The 21,281-nt window shown below is 41.6% G+C and overlaps 1 protein-coding gene across 1 annotated transcript in view; it reads right to left on the bottom strand.

The window, feature by feature from the left end:
* The window catches only part of LOC147727232 (annexin A1-like), a 221,803-nt gene that overhangs the window by 73,434 nt on the left and 127,088 nt on the right, over positions 1–21,281 (bottom strand). The window contains exons 7-8 of the mRNA XM_086961277.1: positions 19,728–19,807; positions 8,025–8,081 (exon numbers count right to left, since the gene is read on the bottom strand). Of these exons, the coding sequence (XP_086817403.1) occupies positions 8,025–8,081; positions 19,728–19,807 (137 nt within the window). The remainder of the gene's footprint in view (positions 1–8,024; positions 8,082–19,727; positions 19,808–21,281) is intronic.

Raw genomic sequence — 21,281 nt, 5'->3', positions numbered from 1 at the left:
GTGGAGGGGGCTATAATGTCTCTAGCTACTGGAAAGGCGGTTGGCCTGGATGGATCCCTTTGGAAATTTTTAGGACATTCCGGCAGGTACTCCGACAAGATATCATGATGTTATTTCAGTTTGCCCAAAGGAGCACTATTTCTGACTCCTGGCGAAAGACAGATATAGCAATATTTAAAAAAAAAGATAAGCCTGTGTTGAATCCCTCTTCGTATTGACCTATTTCACATATTAATTGTGACAGTAAGATTTATTGTAAGATTTTGGCTGGTCGGTTAGGAAAAGCCATTACTCCTTTGGTATCAGTTCACCAGCATGGATTTATCCCGGAGAGGGATACAACTGACCATGTGAGACGTGTAATTGCTCTTCTTGATTGGGCTCAGGCAACAAAGACTCCATTAGGGGTGATCCTGTTAGATGCTGAGAAAGTGTTTGAAAGGGTCTCCTGGCGGTCTCTTTGGTATGTCCTGCAATGGAAGGGCTTCTCTATGGAATTCATTCAAGCAGTTAAGACCCTGTATGTACTTTCAGAAGCTATTATTCGTATCTCTGGACAGGAGTCAAGATCGTTCAGTATTGGTAGAGGTACCAGGCAGGGCTGCCCATCTTTCACCCTGCTTTTCGCATTGCATATTGATCCATTTCTCAATAAATTAAACCAGAGTATAAATATGAATCCAGCTAGAGGTCATAATATGGAATATAAAACATTGGCATACACTGATGATATTGTGGTCCTTACTAGCGATGTTCCTTTGGCGCTCCAGGCAGTGAGGACTCTGGCAGAGCAGTTTGGTATGTTTTCAGGATACAAATTAAATGGGGATTAAACCCAGATTCTTCACATGCATGCCACGCATCTTGTAGACCTGCCAGTTGTCTCTGAAGCAATTTATCTGGGAATTAAGATCACACGGCTAGTAGATCAAATTCCTGATCTGAATATTACTCCAGTGAGGGACACTGTTAATAGAAAACTGGAGATGTTAGACCACTTACATCAGTCTCTTCATAGGCATTGCAATGTGCTAAAAATGTTGATCCTTCTCAAATTTTTATATTTGTTTAGGACTATTCCTCTCGTGTTCTACTTATTGTATAGCAAATGTAGAGAGGATCTGCTCCAGATTTCTTTAGGGGTATCAGAGACCAAGAAGGGCACTTAAATGGATGACTCTCCGTAGACATCGGGGCGGATGGGCGATGCCTCATTTTTTGTTTTATTATTGGGCATCCATGATACAGCATTTGGGGATCTTGTTATCTGGGGCTAAGGCTGAATTCCTGTTAGCTAGTAGACCACCCATATATGAATTAAAGTTGGAGGATGGTACAAATAGCTGCTTGGTTAGGATATTAGAACCTAGCTATTATAAAAAGACTAAATATAAAGTGCCCAAAGCTGCTTATTTAGACTGGAGACTTATTTGGCATAAGATGAAGATCCCAAATATAAATATTTATACTCCCTTGTTGGCCCCCGGCAACCTCCCATACATTTTTCAAGATCATACTACATTTACTTCGGGGACTAAGAGAGTTTTCTTTCTGGGTGATTTATTTGATGGAGGCGAAATTCTTTCATTTATGAATCTGCAGGAGAAATGTGGTCTCTCCAAACAAGATTTTTTAAAATATTTACAGATTTGTAGCTTTTTAGGGAGAGGTATGCATGGATCAGAGCTAAGGTTTGACAAGATTCCTGTGATTGAAGTAATATGGAAAAAATCTCCGATAGGGAAGATTTATCAACAACTGCTCGAAGTTCTCCCCGATGATATCTGTATTTGGAATATAAAGTGGGAAAGCAGGCTGGGAAAGGTAGGAATAAACATTGAGGAATATTTGGATTTGGCAAATCAGATTTTAATAACGGGTAGTCTCAGGAGCCAGCATTTTATGTCTGTCTTTGATCTTTATTATACTCCAGGAAAGATTGCTAAGTGGGGAGGTCTGAGGGTGGAAGGAAATGTAGTAGGTGTGGATTGCAGGCAGAGGACTCTGTTCACATGTTTTTTTTCTTGCCCTAGATTGGGTATTTTTCTGCAAGAGGCCAAATATTTTCTGGCTGTTAGTTTAGGGATCACAATAACTATCACAGATGATCTTATAATTTTGGGCTTTGGATCTGACATGGATGGAAACTCAAGGCCGAGATCTATGACTTGATTCTTGTTTATCGCAATGGCTATTGTTCGCCTACGTATTATTTCCGAATGGATAAGCCCAATCCCCCTACGTTTATTAATTGGCGATCAAGGCTTTTAGCTATCTATAACTTGGAATCTGCAATATATAAAGTGAGAAGACGAAGAAAGAGAGTCTTAGGCCGCCAAGTATGGGATCCTGGCTACAGTAAGCCTGGGAAATGTTTAATAACATTATGTTTGCATTCTATGCACTTTTGTTGTTTGTCTCATTATTCTTGTCTTCTAAAATAGGGTGAACAGCGGATCTTGAGTACAACTCTTGGCTGTATCTGAGAATTATGTAGTATATCAGTGCATTATATTTTGTTACTTCAAGCTTCTATTGTACCTTTTGTGTTATACCTTGTGATGAATATGCCACAACTTGATGCACTGAATTTGTTTTGTATAAAACGGGAATAAAATCAAGAAAAAATATATTAACAAATGTACAAATACTTTACACATTGCCTCTGAGATAGGGCGTGGCAGCTTGTTCAAAGCTACCAAGAGGGTAAGCAGGTGTTATCTTAGGTGTGTAATTCCTGTACTCTGATTAGACAGAAGGGTGCCTACTTGGACAGGATGCAGAACACAGTGAACTAGAGACCCCCATTTCTAACAATGAGCTGCATCTCGAAAATGGCATAATTGAAAAGCAATCTCTGGCATGGTGGTCTGCTGGCCCCAGCAGGCCACCATCTCTGTAATGGCTATCATTCTAATGGGTTGCAAAATGTTACCTACCTCTTTAATATTTATGAGGGAGGTTGATTTCTGACCCATTGGGAATCACTATTTCAAAAAAAAAGTTTCATACATTAGGAATAGCAATTTCAATGAAATTGCTCTTCCTAACATTTGTACATCTGACCCCTAATCTACTAAGATGTGGTAATGCTGCTCTCTTCACTTGCTGAGGCACACAAACTGACTGCACAGTGGCTACCTAGTGACAAGCACACACCTTTGCACCACAGTACAAAGGAGTGTGCGTGATGACTAGCCCAGGTGTTGTACTGCAAGTGTTTCATAATATTATGCTTAGACTATCTTGAAAACTTTTCACTCATTAGATGTGTGTTGTACATTGCAGCACATACAATGTGAAAAAGGTTAGGAAAATTAACACTATTTGCCCATATTACAGCCTCTTTTAAGGGGTCATTATTTCTGGTGCAAACCCCTGTCTAGACGTTTTAGTAGATCAGACATTGCATTAGAAACCAGGGTGGTAGTACCACCGATAAGACACTCTTGACACAATTTTACACAAAGCAGGAGAAAACACAATAGGTGTTGCTTTTAAGACAACCTGCAATTTCAAAAACAATTTTACTGGAACATATTTAACTTATCCAGAATTTGTGTCGGTTTGGATCCCTCTGCCTGTTTTTGCACCAATGAAAAATCTTGCTAAATGTGCTCCTCAATGTTCTCACAAAGCTGTATTGCTCATAATAGCAGACATATTTAAAAGATAGTAGTAAAGCAGATCTTTCCATAATTTAGCACGAGGTACAGCCACTCTTTTTAATATGCATAAGGTGGTAGAAATGCTGCCAAGTGGAGATTTCTTTAATGCTCGATGGAAGTTCAGAGCTAATTATGCTACACTTGGTGATGGATCAAGCAACAAATCTAGCATGCAAATATGTCAGGAACAGTTACCATTGTGACAGTTCACACAAGATTGTGTGACAGACTTCCCCTTAAGGTATGTTTTGTGTCAGTAACATAACAGAATGTATATTCCTATGTTTTAGAGCTATATGAGCTCTGACAATACACACTCACCTTCAATGTACGTTTAGATGATCACCTATTTACAGGTCATTATACTCTTTCCAGTCATAGACATACATGTGATAACCTAAAGCATTATGGTTCCTTTACTGTTTAACACACCTGAAAACAAGAATGTTTAAGTCAATGGTTCTGTACTGGAGACAGTATCCATAATGTGTGTGTGTTTGTATTTATATAGCGCCTTCTACCCAGAGGTCTCGTAGCGCTGTATTCATACCGCTGTGGAAACCTTCCTGGCTTTCCTGTGAGATGTCCACTCCTGGGCACCCCCAAGGTGAAGCCATGCATCAAAGCGCTGCTGGGGCCGTTGTGGAGATTAAGCAAGCTATTGCCCAGAGTCACAGAGTGGGACCCATGATTAGACTAGGCACCGAGGCGAGAATTATCAGGTCCGGGGAGATTGAGTCCAAGAGCCGCCAAGGCGGGAATTGAACCCTGGTCCTAGGTCAGACCTCTGCATCATGGTCTGCCGCTCTAACCATTGAGCCACGCTTCTCCATAATGCCCTGGAGTGTTGTGGTCACCCTAAATGCTTTGCCACTATCCACCATGGGTGGCTGAAATTCTTGAGAACGGATGGACACTGGTTGATTTTCCAGCAGGGGGATTTGACTCAAAGTGGACAAAGTGGAGAGTCTCATTTTGCTGAAGAAATATCCACAAACATTTCATAATAATTTAAATATGGAAGGTTTTCCAGTTATCATGACATGAGTTAATGTATGGTACATTTCTGGATATAAGGGTGCTTGCCCAAACTCTCAATTAGCTCCCAGGTCTTTTATTTATAGATAGAAAGGCGGGGCAGTAGGAAATATTAACAGTAAAAAACAAAGGATTATTCTTACATCTTCAATGGCCGAGATACACTCACATGGACAGCTTTAGGGGTTACATAATATTGGCACTAAAATGTACTTAACGTGGACCCTCGGAGTCAGTCTACTGTACAGGGATCTTAAGAAGTCAGACTCTGTGTGGCATGTGTTTATTGCAGCTGCTCATTGAGGGAAAAGTGCACTTGAGAATTCCAAAATATATCAAGTGGGCTATGTCCTATAGCTCAGTTTCACAGCTTTCATGGAGCAAGGTTGATTGTTGAGACTCAATTAACTTGTGTGTAAATGAAAGTAATTTAAAAACTGGCATTCAAAAAAGAAAATGATCCCATTAAATGTCCAAAGTGAACATTTTAGAGTTCCAGCATGCCAGCTCTTACAGTATATTTGCTCTTCTAACAAGGCTATTTTTATTTATTTATTTATAATTACATTTATTGAGCGCGCAGCTACCCGGAGGTTTCCCGGCGCTAGGGCAAACTGACAGATGAAAGGGAGGGAGGAACGTAAGATCAACATTACTTGTTGAAGAGCCATGTTTTTATTCCCTTCCGGAATTTCAGAAAGCACACTTCAGTGCGCAAAGATTGAGGAAGAGAATTCCATAAGGATGGGGCCAACAGGGAAAACGAGCGTCCTCCCATCTTGGCTCTGTTGATGCGCGGAATTTTAAATTTGTTCTGTGTTGAGGACCTGAGTGTACGGGGGGGAATATATTGCTGCACCAGATTAGATCAGACATGATTTTATGCATGTAGCAAAGTGCTTTGAAATTGACTCTGCTTTCAATCCGCAACCAATGTAGGTTCCTCATATGATGGGTAACCGAGGATCTGGCCGGAAGGTGACAGATCAGGCGGACTGCCATATTCTGTACCACCTGATACTTCCTGGTGACCTCCTTAGCGGCGCCTAAGAGAAGGATGTTCCCATAGTCCAGGCGGGAGATGACAAGAGCCTGGACTACGGTCCTCAAGGTGTCCGCAGGCAGCATCCAGGTGATCTTTCTCAGCCACCTGATGATGGTTGTACAGGTGGCTGAGACTTTCACAGTGTGTTGTTTGAAAGTGAGTTGGTTGTCAAAGATCACACCAAGATTGCGAGCAGACACTGATGGAGTGGGTAGAGGACCCATCTCCGGAGGCCAATGATGTAGGCCCCAGAGGGAGGTATCTGGGCCAAACAAGAGCAGCTCAGTTTTATCCCCGTTTAATTTTAGTTTGTGCTTCAGCATCCAGTCCGATATGTGTTTCAGCCCAATTTGGAGAGAGGAGAATGGGAGGTTTTTATTAGTTGAAAGTGAGTAGATGACTTGAGTGTCATCAGCATAAGAATAAATTGTGAGACCAGCTTGCTCCGCTAGGAAAGCAAGAGGCCTCACATAGATATTAAAAAAAAGGGGACTAAGGATAGATCCCTGGGGAACACCGTGAGAAGAAGGGAGGATAGATGACGCGGATGTGGAAGAAAAAACTTGAAACGTGCGGTCAGAAAGAAAATTAGCAATCCAGGCCAGGGCGGTACCACCGACACCAACTGCCTTCAAAGTGGACAATAAGATGGAATGGGAGACGATGTCAAAAGCGGCACTCAAATCAAGCAAGATGAGTGCCACCATCTCACCGTTGTCCACTTGACGTCTGATGGTTTCTGACACGCCAAGGAGAGTTGTTTCCGTGGAAAAGCCAGCCCTGAACCCGGATTGCGAACCGTGAAGAAAGTTTGTGGATTCCACAAAGGAGTTAAGCAGACAATTAACATGTTTCCCCAAAATCTTGGAGAAACAGGGAAGCAAAGAAATAGGGCGAAAGTTGGAGGGATTATTGGGGTCTGCGTTGGGCTTTTTTAATAATGGTACCACCATTGCGTGCTTCCATTCATTTGGGACGGTCGCTTCTGTTAGGGAAGCGTTTAGGACATCCAAAAAAATGTGGAGTAGGGCTGGGTCAAGGGAACTCAAAACTTGAGGGGGCAAAGGGTCAAGGGGGGAGCCAGATTTGATGTCCTGAAGGTATTTTTTTAACAGCGCGGGGGAGATAGGATCCCACGCCTGGAGTGGGGTGATGGTAATCTCGTGTGGCTGAGGCAAAGAGCAGGGAGTAGTAACTGGGGGAGAGTTACAAGAATTTTGAGCAACATAAGTTGGGGCGGCTGGAGTAGAATTAAAAATGGCATAGATTTTGTCAATTTTTTCAAGGAAGAAATTGGCTAGGGCGTTACACTGAGCAGTGTCTAGGCAGGGATCCTTAGGAACAGAGGATAATTTAGCAGTGGTTTTACAAACTAGTACAGTTCTATGGAAGAGAGCACATACCTTCTTTCTGGTCTCACAGACGCAGATCATCCCAGGGTGACTACTCAAGCCAGAGCTTTGTACACAGACAGAGTGTGTAGCAAAAGAATATCAATATTTAGTAGATCTAAATCTTAAATCTGGTGGCCCCATTCAAAGTTTTCAATGGGTGGACCATGGACAAACACTAACATCTCACTCACCTGCTGCATGTAGATTGATACTTCACCAGCAATGGATAAAGACACCCTGAATAAGACCCATCATGTTGTGTAGGAACTCAGTAAGTCTTCCATGCAACACACACCATACAACCTACACTCAATTTCCTATTCACACAACACATCACAAAGTGCTTAATACACCTACCTGGGCAGATTTTGTATCTCAATAATGGACAATTGTATGAATTGTCATGGGGCTGGCTCACAGGGCTCCAAAATGGCTACTGGCAATGGTCCTGGGCTCCCTGATTGACAATCATTTTTGCCAGCACCAGCCTTCTCATAGCATGGAATGAGTTAATAGGAACCAGCTCAGCTTAAGGCTGGAGGTACATATTGAGAATACCACATTCCCATCAGAGCCTAGTACTGTGCTGTTGAACATCAATACGACTGTTGGGGCTCCTCCAGAGGACTTTCAGCTTGTCTAATGGTGGTGGGTAGACAGAACAGTGGTGGACTTCCCTTCTCAGCCAAGGGAAGGGTTCCTTCCTTCTTACAGTGTTCATCTGTCACACTGCCTTTGCTGTGAGTTAGGGATATTTGTTAGAATTGCAGATTAAGAGCTAGTTAACAAAACATCTGAACTCACTTCATAGCATCACCTGACTCTAAGAATAGCAGCCATTTGCTTAAATTACCAGAAGAATATGCAACATATGCTTACCTTCGCATCTCTGTCAGCAAGAGCTTCATCTACACGGTAATCCTCATTTCGATCCCCCTGTAAAAAATATATACCGTATCACACCAGCAAATAATATTTAATGTTTTTACGCTTCTAAAATAACAGAACAAGGAGAGATTGGATATAGCACACACTTGCATTTAGTTTTCACAGATAGAGATTATATATACACATTTAGTAGTATATAAAAAATGAAAAAAATGATATTGCATGTCAAATGTGCAAATTATCCCATATTTGGGTGTTAATTTAGTTGTGTCGAGGCTGGAAATGATTCAACAATTTTTGGATTTAACGGGTTCAAGAAAAAATAACCTTTTCTTGCTTGAACAATAAACCATAAGTTAAGGTGTTGAAAATGCATACTTTTCTGTGGTTTAAAATCTGGGCTCAGATAACAATAGTGAATTAACATCATCTTTCCAAATTCCGCCCAGAGTTAGATCTTATTAAAAAGACAATAGCAGGAAGAGATTGAAACAAACACTGGAAATGTTTTTGAAACATCGTGAAATATCTAATTTGAAAAAATTATTTTGATTCAGCAGACACAATGAGTAGCAATGCACAACTCACGAGAATGTAATCTCAATCAATGAAAGAAGGTACAAGCCAAGCAATTTCTAGTCTCTTTTAAGTTCCAGAAAACAGTTTTTCTGTTCACCAGACACCATGTTATACTTTACATTTATCTATTTAATGTGATTAGTGTTGTCCCTCTAAGTACGACTTTTCCTCTCTCTTTATAGTTGAACAATTTGTTTGTATCATGTTTTTATCTTATTTAGTTGGTGTCACAATTGTCACAAATCCAAGATGACAATTTGCATTGATTTGTAATTAAAAGTAACGCAAGGCAGTGCAATTCGTGGCTTTGCGTTACCTTGCGTCAAGCAGGCATTCCATGGGTAGTAAGAGAGTGTTCCCATGCAGCGATCTATGTATTGGGATGCAAATCCATATCTACAAACACTTTTAGACATAGATTTACGTGAATATGCTGTGTCTCCCTGATGCTGGGTTAACGATGAGAAATACTATTAACTCTCCTCTTTTATAGGTCGAGCTTAATGTCAGCATGCACGCGCTGCTCTAGCAAAGATCTGTGGTAGTTCAGTATGGGATAGAAGCCCCGCCCACTCTCCCGCTCCTATTTTTCACTGGCTTGTGTCTTTTTCCTTTGTAAATGCTGTCTTCTGATTAATTTTGAGGCCTCTTAGTCCCTTCTTAGTAGGGCCATGTCGCAATTTGTAACCTCCCATGGTTACTGGCCCCTTTACTTGGTTTTTACATGTGCTGTGTACTACTTTCCTTGTTGAGTTTCACGACATGCTTTTGCTTTAGCCGTTGGGTGTGGCAGACGGTTGCAGTAATCTGTGACGACTGTAGGGGTGGGAGGGAGGAGAAATTAGCTAAGCAAGGACGAGCTTCCAAGAGATACAGGGGCTGAAGGTGCAATCTATATAGTAACGAGCCAGACGCTTTCGAATTGTGCTTGTATTGTGTAATGATTTAACCTTAAAGGAAAACACAGCATATTTATACAGGCTCTAAAGCACCTTTGTGACTATTTGGTGAGGTATAGGTTATACGCATAACAAGGCTGTTAAGCAAAATACTAAATGTAATTGAGCAAATAACGCATTTTTAAAGTTTTGAAATATAATGTGCTGCGCTTCGTGCCCAATTCTTGGTTTTCACGCACTTCACTGCAAAGGTGAGGTGGTCATTTCAAGATGGCCCTTACACGTCACCTGCCCTACAGGGTTCTGTCTCGTGCAGTCCAGACTTTTATCAGAATCGCTGATTTGCCAGACGGAAATGAATTGGGGACTTTAGTCTCCGACAGCATGTATGGGCGGGGTTGACTGAATCTGTAGGGTTGGGGCCCCCTCCGTGAACTGTGCTGCTGGGGCCCAGCAAGGTTCGTTACTCCACTGGTGTTTGCAGATCAGCAGCAGCAACAAGCAGGATATAGGCATAGAAATCTTTCAGGTAAACTACAAATCAATAGCTAAACATTTTCAGTATGTTAGAAGTGTAATATAAATGTTCACTTATTTATTAACCCCTTCGCTGCTGATGACGAGCTGAGCTCGTCATCAGCTACGGCGCTCGTATGCTGATGACGAGCTGAGCTCGTCATGTAAAGTGGGTTTTTTAAATCTTCAGCACACCGCGGTAAATCGTGCCGCGGTAAGGTGTTAAAGAAAAAATGGCAGTTGCCTTACAAAATTAGCTTCAAGCGCAGGTAGGGTGGAATTGCAGTATGTGTAAATCATTACAAAAAAAATTAAGTTATAGTGAATGACCTCCAATTCAGTCAAGTAAATGGCATTAAATAAGGTCATGAGTGACAGTACATAATGAAAAACCTAACAGAAGGAGTCCTCAACAGTGATGTCTTAGAACCTGGACACAGAAGGAACAGTGGCGGGATGGACTACAGAAATGCAAAATTAAACAAAATGAACACTTTGGGGCCAATTCCAATTTCGGTCGGGGCTCGGTCGGAATGGAATCCGACTCGGATTTCCAGATGGCTTACGATGGGCTTGGAGAGCCCGTCTGCCGTCCGGAAATCCTTCAGTACTCTCCCGGTCGCCTCTTTACGACAGATGGGAGTATGATGGCAATTTCTCACTACCTTTTCGGGCCAGTGTTTCCGGCACGAAAAGGCAGTAGGAAACTGTCTCTGGGGGTGCCCAGCAGGGCCCCCATGGGTGTGAGGCCGCCAAATGGCGGCTTGGGGGCAACTATGGTGCTCCTCGGTTGATCCCTGCACCCAGGGGCAGGCACCTTGTGGTGCCGGCCACAGGGTTCAGGGATGAACTGCACCCCTGCTTTACACAATGCAGGCATGCATTCCACTCGGAATGCATGCTTCCATTGTGAAGCAAACGAATGCGACCGAACAGGGTTCGGTTGCATCAAACTTGCAGGGCCGTAACCGATGACAGCAGGTCGGTCAGTTAGGGCTCCTGACCGATGTCTACAAATGCACAATAATAGTTTGTAATGTTGAACAAAAGTGGGAATATTTCCATATCAAAGCACTTTCAAACTTTAAAAATACAACAGGCTCTCACTGTGCGTTAGCTGTACAAATCTGTGCAAGAAATATAAACATTTTTAAATGAATGAAGACATGGCAGTTTTAGAGCGTTGATCTACAGCATCCTCAAATAACATGGAAATACCAAGCTATGTATAATACATTGTAATGACATCACAGTTGTAAAAGGATTACAAGCCAGATCAATTATGCAGTGAAAGGAAAACGGACTAGGGCAAGTCAATAGCAAAATATTTTATACTAATAAATAAAAGTTGATCAAAAAAAGTATGACTGTTAATAATGAAAATAAAGATTTCTCACGATTTATATCGTGTTTTTTTGCCTAAATTGTATTAATACTAAAGGTTTTTTGTTTCAAAGGACACACACTCCCTCGAGACCTCTTAATGAATGGCCTCTTAATACGGATGGTCTTTGCACCTGTAGATACTGGCCATGTTGGGATTATGAGATTTTCTCTGTTGACACAGGTCTGTTTATTCTCACATGGAAATTTTGGCTGCTATAAGCAAACACAAATTATTAAGAATTACTGGGGAAAATGGATGCAGATTTCTGAATTGACCCTCAAAGTCCCACTTTTAATAGTCCAGATTTCCCCATTAGTAATCCAGTGTGTGTGCGAAAAATATGGGCTCTTTTCCAGGCAACTCGAAAAGAGGTCCTCAGTATTTGGTGTTTTCTGACCTCTAGTTTGTTGAGGCTGTTTCGTTTCTATAAAAAATATATTGTCTTAATTATAAAAAAATATATACTACCTTACATGTTATGGAATAGTATATTAAACCCGTCCATAAATCTGAACAAAAACATGTCTTTAATATAATGATCAGAATCGAACCTTGCTTCTGTCAGTCATACTCATTCTTTACATTACAAACCAATGTGCATTCCTCCAAGTAACACAGTATCACATGGCTTAACAGTTAACTCAATGAACAACCAGGATTTGCTTTTAAGTACCACCTTCTTGTGGAGAGAGGACGTTGCAGTTCCTTTCATGCATTGAACTCCACAAGCAGATTGGCATTCCCTTTTCCAGTTCCCAGTGGTGGACGATACACAGTTGGGGATAACTTCTCCAGTTTCTGTCCAACACATCGATCATGGATTTCTTGCTTTCTGAGGCACATCTATAAAGCGTATTTAGGAGAGCCTCCCATGTTGACGTCAGAATCATGGCTTCAAGCGGCAACATTTTTCAGTGCCTCCGAATCAGTAGTTGCCCATTGTGAGGAATTTCCCCATTTGTGTCTTGGTCCCCCTTTTTTCCTGTCAGATTTTGCTGGCTTTAGGACTGCACCTTTTACCACTGCTAATCAACAATATATCACCCGTGCTTCCCCCTTAAGCATTTATTACCTTGGTGTACAGTGGAACACCATGCTTGGTATATTTAACATCCATACAGGTTCATTGTAAATGGTCCCCACATCCACCAATGGCATGAAAAGTTAATTGTCATATGTGGGTTTCATTGTTTAGTTAAACAACCCACGTTTATGACACAACTATGTTTTGACCAGAGCATCCCTGTGCTCTGGCAGTGATGCAGATCAAATGCACAATATGGTACTTACCAGGTAGAAAAAGCCTACTTTTATATTCTCAAAATACAGCCCAAAGTGTGTCTAGTAAGCCACAAAGAAGAGTGCTACTAGACAAAGACAGGATACACTACATATTGTTGTTAATGTGGTCTCTTATTAAATAAAACCCAAAAGCTATTCCATTATATAGGCCTTAGAAGACTTTCCCCTGAACAGGCATAGACAGTATTCCAATCTTTATTCTCTCTGCTAGAGAAATTCTACAAAAATTCCCTAGTACTGTGAGATGCCTGCCATGCGGTGCAGGGATTAACAGAAACTCCCATTTCACCTAGGCTGTGGCCGGTTTATGTCAGCGGCACAAGTTGCCATTTAGAAATGTGAGTATGCTACGGCACCATGTGAGGCCGCATTGTAATAGCAGTGTTGGGATGTAGCAGGGATTCTGCTCATACACAGAACTGTGCATAGATACTTGGAACCTCAGTGAATCAGGGTGTGCTAAAACTCACCTCAGTAGCCAAAATCCCCTACCAGACTAGCAATCAGTGTCTCATTGGTTCTTCCATACCCCCAATGATTAGACAACCCAGAACATGGAACTAAGAATACCTCAGGCAATGTGGAACACATGAACACTCTTTCATTATACTCTCATACCAGTCCAAAACGGGGAGTAAATGAAGTAAATGAAGTAATGATTTTTATTTCTAATGCCGTGTTCTCAGGCGCAGTATCTTAGCTAACACAAGCAGACATATTATAAGCAAAATTACTATTCCATAAAATACAAAAGGAGAAAGCATGTTAAAATGCTAAATGGAAAAAGGCTAGATTACATCTAGATCTCACCCTCCCTTGCTAGTAGGGTATTTTATATCTATAGAAGGTCTCTTGGGATTACAAGGGTGGCCCCATACCTCTGGTCCTAGTAGAAATGGATCACATCATTTTCTACACCAGCTCTCTGCATGCGAATGTTCTCCAAAGTGTGTATTAGCATGCCTGTGCAGTGCATTATTAAAAGCGCCAAAATCAGAGGTGGCCACATCTGCATATATGTTATGTCTAGAACGTGCGCTGATCTGACCAAACAACAACCACTGTGTTGAAATAACCTTGAAGGCCTCAGCACTCACTGTTCAGACAAAGCTTACCAAGCAAGGCTGCTACTATAGGAAAACATATTATTCTCGTGTGAAGCAAAACAGTCTGCTAGGCTCTAAACATTTATAGTAATGTGTGCCGTGTGCAAAGGCAGCAGAAAGGAAAAATGGCGTTTATACTTCTAATAAGCTCATGCTGTGTAAAGTCAAGGCCCATCTCCATTACACCCTCCCTTAATCCGAGTACGGATAAGACAAAGGGCAAATTTGGAAAGCAGAGTTCAAGAACGACTGTCAGAACCAAGTTCAAATTGCCACAGAGAGAAAACGGGAACAAAAAATAAATTCAATAATTTGAATCTACTTCAAATCAAGTAATTCTAGCCATGGGCATAGTGAAGTCAATAGGTCTGGGCACAACAAAATGAAGCTGAGAAAAAACATAAAAAATATCCGATGTTCAACTTGTGACCTCGGTCATGGAAGAGAGAGAGGCGATGACATATCTCAATTAGGCATGGGCGGAAAATCCGTTCCGCTCGCGGATTTTGCGGATTTTCGGGAAATCCGCAATCCGCGAGATTTGCGAATCTCCCGCAAAATCCGCAAATCCGCGAGCAGCGGATTTTGCTCGCACTGCTCGCACTGTTCGCGTGAGTTCGCGTGAGTTTGCGCCCCGCGAATAAGTGCAAAATTGCAGAAATACGATTTTAGCAAACTGAAAGTAACTACTTACCAGGTTCAAAAGTTCAGGCTCATCATTAGTAGCCATTTCCTGTAGTGCTTCCTGAGGGGCCCCTCCAGAGTTCAGTTGCCAGTTGAAACTATTATGTGACCCTGCTCTGAACCTCAGAATAGTTACACATATGCCACAAAGGTCCTGAATTACAGCTAAGGGAGACAAGCAGGAGCCAGGCTGGAAGTTAAAATCCATTAATCAGCCCCTAATTCATTATTGTCAGTTGGGGCAGGGCAGGTGTTGTAACTAATTTTGCAACAATGAAAGCACTTAGCAAGTGCAAAAGATCACTAATCAGGGCGCACTAAGGAAGCAGGTGCCAGCTAAAAAAATATTCTGTGACACATTAATCAGCCCCAAATTAATTCAGGTCACTTGAGGCAGGGAAGGTGTGATTTGCTTTGCCGAAAATAATGTACACTGGACAACCAGAGGGTGTGGTGATGAAACAGAGGGTGGCATGGGTGGGCCAGAGGGTGGCATGAGTAGTCAGAGAGTGGCAGTGGTGACAGAGAGTGGCAGTGATGAAGAAGAGTGTCCCAAACAGGCTGGACACGTAGAAACAACAAGTTCGCGAAACTTGCGACCCGACAGGTAAGTTCGCAATTTGCGAAAGTGTACAAAACCCTCGCGAACTGGCAGAAACACGGGCGAACACAAAAAAAAAAAAATCCGCAAATTCGCGGGAATTCGCGGATTTTGCGGATTGCGAATCCGCAAATCCGCAAAATTCGCGGACGCGAGATCCGCAAAATTCGCTCATGCTTAATCTCAATCCAGCAATGTATATGCAAAGTATGTAGCAACAGCCTCCAACAGGAAGTCACTGTTCTCGTCCGAAAACATGTCATCATCCAATTCAACAAAAAGGTAAAGAACATACATGTTCCTCAAGCACCATCAGAGGGCAACTCAGTGTTTCTTCAATGAAGCTGCGTGCCAATAAATCTTGCGCCGCTGCGAAAACATTCCAACGTCCCAGGACTCCATGCATTGCTGCAAAGGCCATAATCCCTCCACCAGAACAAAGCAATTCATGAGCAACTAAGGGGCTCATAAGCTGATCATAATCCGCATTGGGAGACACCGTATTGCAGAGACACAAATCCAGGGCCCAGTCGAAATCACAACTCAGGCAATGAAAGACAGGCTGGACGCATGTAAAGTAGAAAAATCGAACGATAATCCATAAGCCGCACTCAATGTAGCAAGAGACAATGCTCTATAATACTCAAGCATTCGGTTTTGGAGCAGTGACAGTCGTGACAGATCTTCTCCCAACAAGGACGTGCATCCATTTTGAAATAAACAAAACAGCAGAAGTACGCCTGCAGCCAGAGCTAGCATTAAGGGGAATCCACCAAACAGGCTGGAAAAAACCGAATGAAAAAATGCTGGGAACACACCAAATATGGTTTGAAAAGAAGTCACAAGGCCACTGCTTACAACTTTAAAAAAGTGAGCCAGCCCTGTGGTGGAGGATGCATTAAAGATAGTGTGAATTAACTCACCGAAATGCAAGGGTAAATCAGTATTTAATAAAGCATGCACCTCTGTGCGGATGTTCGCCACGTGAAGGACAAATGTTTCACGAGCAGATGTGAGGGCAACTTCCTTCTGGGACAATAGAGCTCTTATGCAACTCATCTGGTTGAACTCTGCTTTCAAGGTCGGAATCGTTGGCCAGATGAAAGCATCAAGCTTCCCATGCGGAGGATGGAACAATCTATTTTTACAGCAAACCACACGCTCACTGACGGTAACTATCTAAGGAATTCCTGCGACCATACCACAAGAATCTTCAATATTTAAAAGTAAAATACTCCCATTTGCCAGTAATGTCAATGTTGGTATGATAGCAGGTGCTGGCGTACCTTTTAAAATACAGGATAAATTTGGCACGTTCTGGTTACTAGAGCCATGCAATTGGATATTCCTACACATTAATGAGTGATCTGGTGTCGTAGTTCAAGTTTACACGGACACCGTAGATGTGCAGCAAAAACGTTGTTTATTGCAGAAAAGTAAAGCAATGCATTTCAGCTTTCGCCTTGATCACGTTTGGTCAAGCGTGATCAAGGCAAAAGAGGAAATGCTTTGCTTTACTTTGCTGCAATAAACAACGTTTTTGCTGCACATCTATGGTGTCCGTGTAAACTTTCTGGAGTGAGAGAGTTTATTTGCAATTGGATGTTACAGGGTTGCGGTACCCTGGACGCGGACCGCCCTGCTGACGGCCCCTACCTTTAACCGGATTTTGTGGCGGATATATATATGCATATATATATATATATTTTTTTTTTTACAAACTTGAATCCAAAGTAACGATAAATAAATGGAATGTCCAGGCCAACTTCGTGCAGAATTACGAGCTTTTATTTCAGCTCCATATATATATATATATATCCTAACAACTTCTGTCTCTCCGGTACGGCATACAGAAATCACAGACCACCAAGCAGCTTCATGTACACAGTAAGCTTATTATCTCTTCCTTGTTTCGATTGGCATGACGCGTTTTGGGTAGACCTATATATATATATAATCAACGCAGACCTCTCACTTAGAGAACATGTGGGTGCTGTGATCTCCACCAGTCTATACCATCTACGTAAAATCAGGAAGATCGTTCATTTGGTGACCCACTCAGCCCTAATTCAAGTGGTGATAGCATTGGTCCTCTCACGCCTGGATTTCTCAAACTCTCTCTACATCGGTCTGCCCCAGTATCTGCTCAAACGTTTGCAAATAGTTCAGAACCAGGCGGCAAGATTAATTTATAAGCAGCCAAAATGGCACTCTGCCAGGTCCTTATTGATCAAGCTCCACTTGTTACCCGTGGAGCAATGTGCTGCATTCAAGACTGGCTGTCTAGCCTTTAAAGCATTGCATTGCAATAGTCCAAAATGTATCAATATCATGATCAATAAGCACGTCCCCGTCGCAATTTACGCTCATCTCATCTACATCTTCGCTCTGTTCCGACTATTAAACTCAAACGTCATGGAGGCTGCAGGTTTTCCTATCTGGCACCCACTCTCTGGAACTCACTTCCTTTAACAATGAGAAGCTGTCACAACATACTTAGTTTCAGAAAAGCGCTTAAAACATGGCTGTTTGGGCTAGCCTTCTGAATGGGTCCTTACGCAACAATTTGAAGCATGATTAGTGCCATGAAACCTCTGGTGACCGTGCGCTCCACAAGTAACTGATAACATTAACGTCTGTTCGTGAGAAAGGAGTTTTTGGTGATATATATGTACTCGAACACTCCACCACCACCACTGTTTGCACTTATATCCTTGAATAATGGAGTGCGGACCACAGTTAAGGTGCTGCAATGTTTTTTATTCAATCCATCAGCAAGTCGGCCATTAAGCGTTTCGGCTCCGTGAAGCCTTGATCACATGTATATATATCGTCGAGTAAAAAAGCAAAGTGGTGTTGAAAATATATATATAGATATAAATATATATAAATATAATATATATGTATATGGATATATATATGGCAAAATGTTAGAGTGATGTTATAGTTAGGTGAAAATTTCAGTGACAATGTAGAGTTTTTAAATTAGGAAAACACTGACATTTATAGTTCTAGTAACTACTTCTCACGCCCCCAACATGCACAGTGTTGTTATAAATGTTACCATTGCAAATGTTGCAGTGGGATGATTAACTGTGCATGGCCCAGGGAATGGGGTCGGTCCGGGGGCCCTCACAAGGATATGGGAGTAGGGGTCTCAAACCCACCCTCCCCATTAATATGAAATCATCCCGGGATGGTTGGGGTACCCAGGGTGGATGACGAGATCTGGGTGCAGGCACAAGAAAAAATGCCACAAGACAGCACCAAAAGTCCTGAGTTTTGTAAACATTTTGGGCTCTGGTGTGTCTCTCTTAGACCCTCCTACAAGGGCTATGGGGCTAAATATTCCTACCCTGCCCCTTGTATGTGTTTTAATTAAAAAAACTCACAGCAGGGGACTTAGTTCCCGAGTCCTGTAAAAGCTGCCTCCAACATTTGATCTCATGTTGCAGGCAGCCGATCAGAGTGCTCGCTCCCGGGAGTGCCTTATTTCTACCTGAGCAAGTTAGCCCAAGCTCTATTTTTTTTATTAAGTTCAAGGAATTCTCACAAGAGTCAATCAAACCCAACTGTGTAGATATAAAAATATATTTGATCCTTAATTTTTCAAAACTGTGTAATGAATTTACGAAAAATCACAAAAAGCACACTTTCTGGAACATGGCCTAGCTTCCTACCAAATTTGATGTAATTCTGTTCAGCAGTTTTTGCCGTAGTGTTGGTAAATAGGTCTATGGGAAAATGCATCGGAATTCTGTGTTTTGGGACCACCCGTTTTTCTCAGCCCCTACTTGATAGATCACCCAGAAACTGTCCATGCAGAAACTAGGTAAGAAACAACTTTGTGAAAAACTTTGTGAAGATTCATCAAACAGCGCCAAAGTTATTAGCAACACAAAAAAGGCATTATCTATAGAAACGCTAACCAAATTATAGCTACCCAGTGATGAAAGTTACTGCGCAGTTATTGTTAGGTCAGAGTCTCCATAGGAAATTCTGAACTAACTAAAATAAATTCTGATTGACTACAAAATACTATTCCCTACCCTTTCAGAAGTATTCATTTGGAAAAATATATTAAAAAATACTATTTTAAAAATGACCCTTTTATAACAAAATCCTTATACATCCAAAAAATTATAAAAATGGAAATGCCATCCAAAGAAAGGAAAATATTATGTTGATTCCTTTTAAAAGCTATATGACACAAAAACATGTAGACCCTTCATCCACACTGTACTAGCTTTACTTATACAAGGTAAGCTAAAGCAGGTGAATGTAAATCTGAGCATTTTTCTTCTGATTCACATTAAAAGATGCACAGGTTGTGACAGCGGCATTTATCTATATGGATAAGGATCATGTTAGGGATGCACAAAGGGTCAGATTTATTTTAGACATGAGGGTACAACTGGGATAGAGATATCATCGATTAAATAGAAAAGTAAAACAGAAGAGGCAGTAACACAGCCTTTATGCCTCACTTAAGCGGACAGTAAAATAATCTATGGCGTAGCACAGGAATATTGGGATTACTGCATTAATTTATAACAACATAGAATAGCACTGGAGAATGCAGCATAACAGAACAGGAGGGAGCAGAACAAAACATCATACCTTGCAAATGGCAGTTAAAATCTTTTGAAATTCCCCAGATGTTTCAGAGGCAATATCATTTGCTAATTCAGTTTTATATTCTGCAAGACAAGGAAAGAGAACAAAGGATACATTACCAAAAAGTTTCTATTTCTATACTTTGATTAATATTACTCTGTCTTCAGGATGCATGTGGTAATCTCACAAGTACTGTTCATCTCAAATAATGTGTTTAATGTAATGCTAGACTGGGCAAACAAGTAAAGTGGTCTTAAAGTCTCTTAACAGCAAGCTCTCACTGTACCATACCATACCAAACCATACCATAAACGTCTCAAGATTTAGGCCAAAGTACATGTCATATACTGGAACAAAACATGATAAAACTATGGCCACATTTACAACAAAGTAACGCAGCGTGGTGCCGCCGGCTATTTGGATGCGTCACACTGTGTTACTTTTGAAGCAAAAGCATGTGTCATATTTCCAACAATATGACATTTCCCTGAGAGCTCCCCTGTGCTGGTGCACAATTGGCTGTCATGCACTAAAGCAGATAACCTTGCACATGTTGAAAGGTTGCCTGTTTTGCATGTATGGTTGTTTATGTGCAGGAAGGAACACCTTTCTGCAGAAAAGCAATCAATAGATGAGTTTTCCTCTTTCTATGTGTGCTGCAGAATGCAGCACACATAGAAAAAGGAAAAACAAGGAGACAAAAGTATTTCTCCTCATAGCACAGGATTGTGATGCATTCCCAGGGTTACGAAATGTTGCATGCAAAGTGCTGCGTATAAAGGGGCCATTTTTACAAGGAGGTTGGCTTTACGTGTCCTTGTAACTATGGAGCACCACACTGCGTTGCCAGCGCAACACAACAAGTGACGCACCGGCATCGCAAGGGGCTTGTAAATATGCCTGGTTTTTAACACAGGGGCGCATATTTACAAGGAAATTGAGCCTTAGGAACATCACTTTTAATGACATTCTTGTGGCGCAATGCCCTGCTCCATATTTGCAAAGACATTAAGCCACTTTTTTTTGCTTATCACTGCTTTCTAAATATGGTACCCTTGCACAGTGGTATCTGTGTGAAAGCGGCATGTAATGGGTGTTGCTGTGAGTGTTCCAGTGCAACACCCATTGCTTTTTGATGCTGCCCTAGATTTACAATGATCTGTAAATCTGAAGCAGATTAAAAAACGAATGCCATGCAAGAGCAGGAGCTAGAATGTGAAATGGGGAGAAATATTTTCATTGAAAGAGCAAACCACTGTGAATGATTGTTAATGTGCGGGAAGGGATACCTTCCTGCACAAAAACATTCATTCGTTGCAACACAGCAGGCACCCTTGCAATATGGTGCAAGGGTGACTGCGTTGGTGCTAAGCAGCTAATTTCTGCGCCAGCGCTAGGGAAAGCACTGGGATGCACTCTATTGTTGTAAATATATATTATTATTTTTTAGGTACATTTATAAAGCGCAATGGTTACACTATGGCCAGTGTGTCCCCGCGCTGCGGTAACGTTGCTCAATATTCTGCTATCCTCCTCTGCCACCCTACTTATCTCAGG

Source organism: Lissotriton vulgaris, chromosome 3_1, assembly GCF_964263255.1.
Source record: "Lissotriton vulgaris chromosome 3_1, aLisVul1.2, whole genome shotgun sequence".
Taxonomy (NCBI): domain Eukaryota; kingdom Metazoa; phylum Chordata; class Amphibia; order Caudata; family Salamandridae; genus Lissotriton; species Lissotriton vulgaris.
This window is presented reverse-complemented; position numbering and strand designations above follow the sequence as displayed.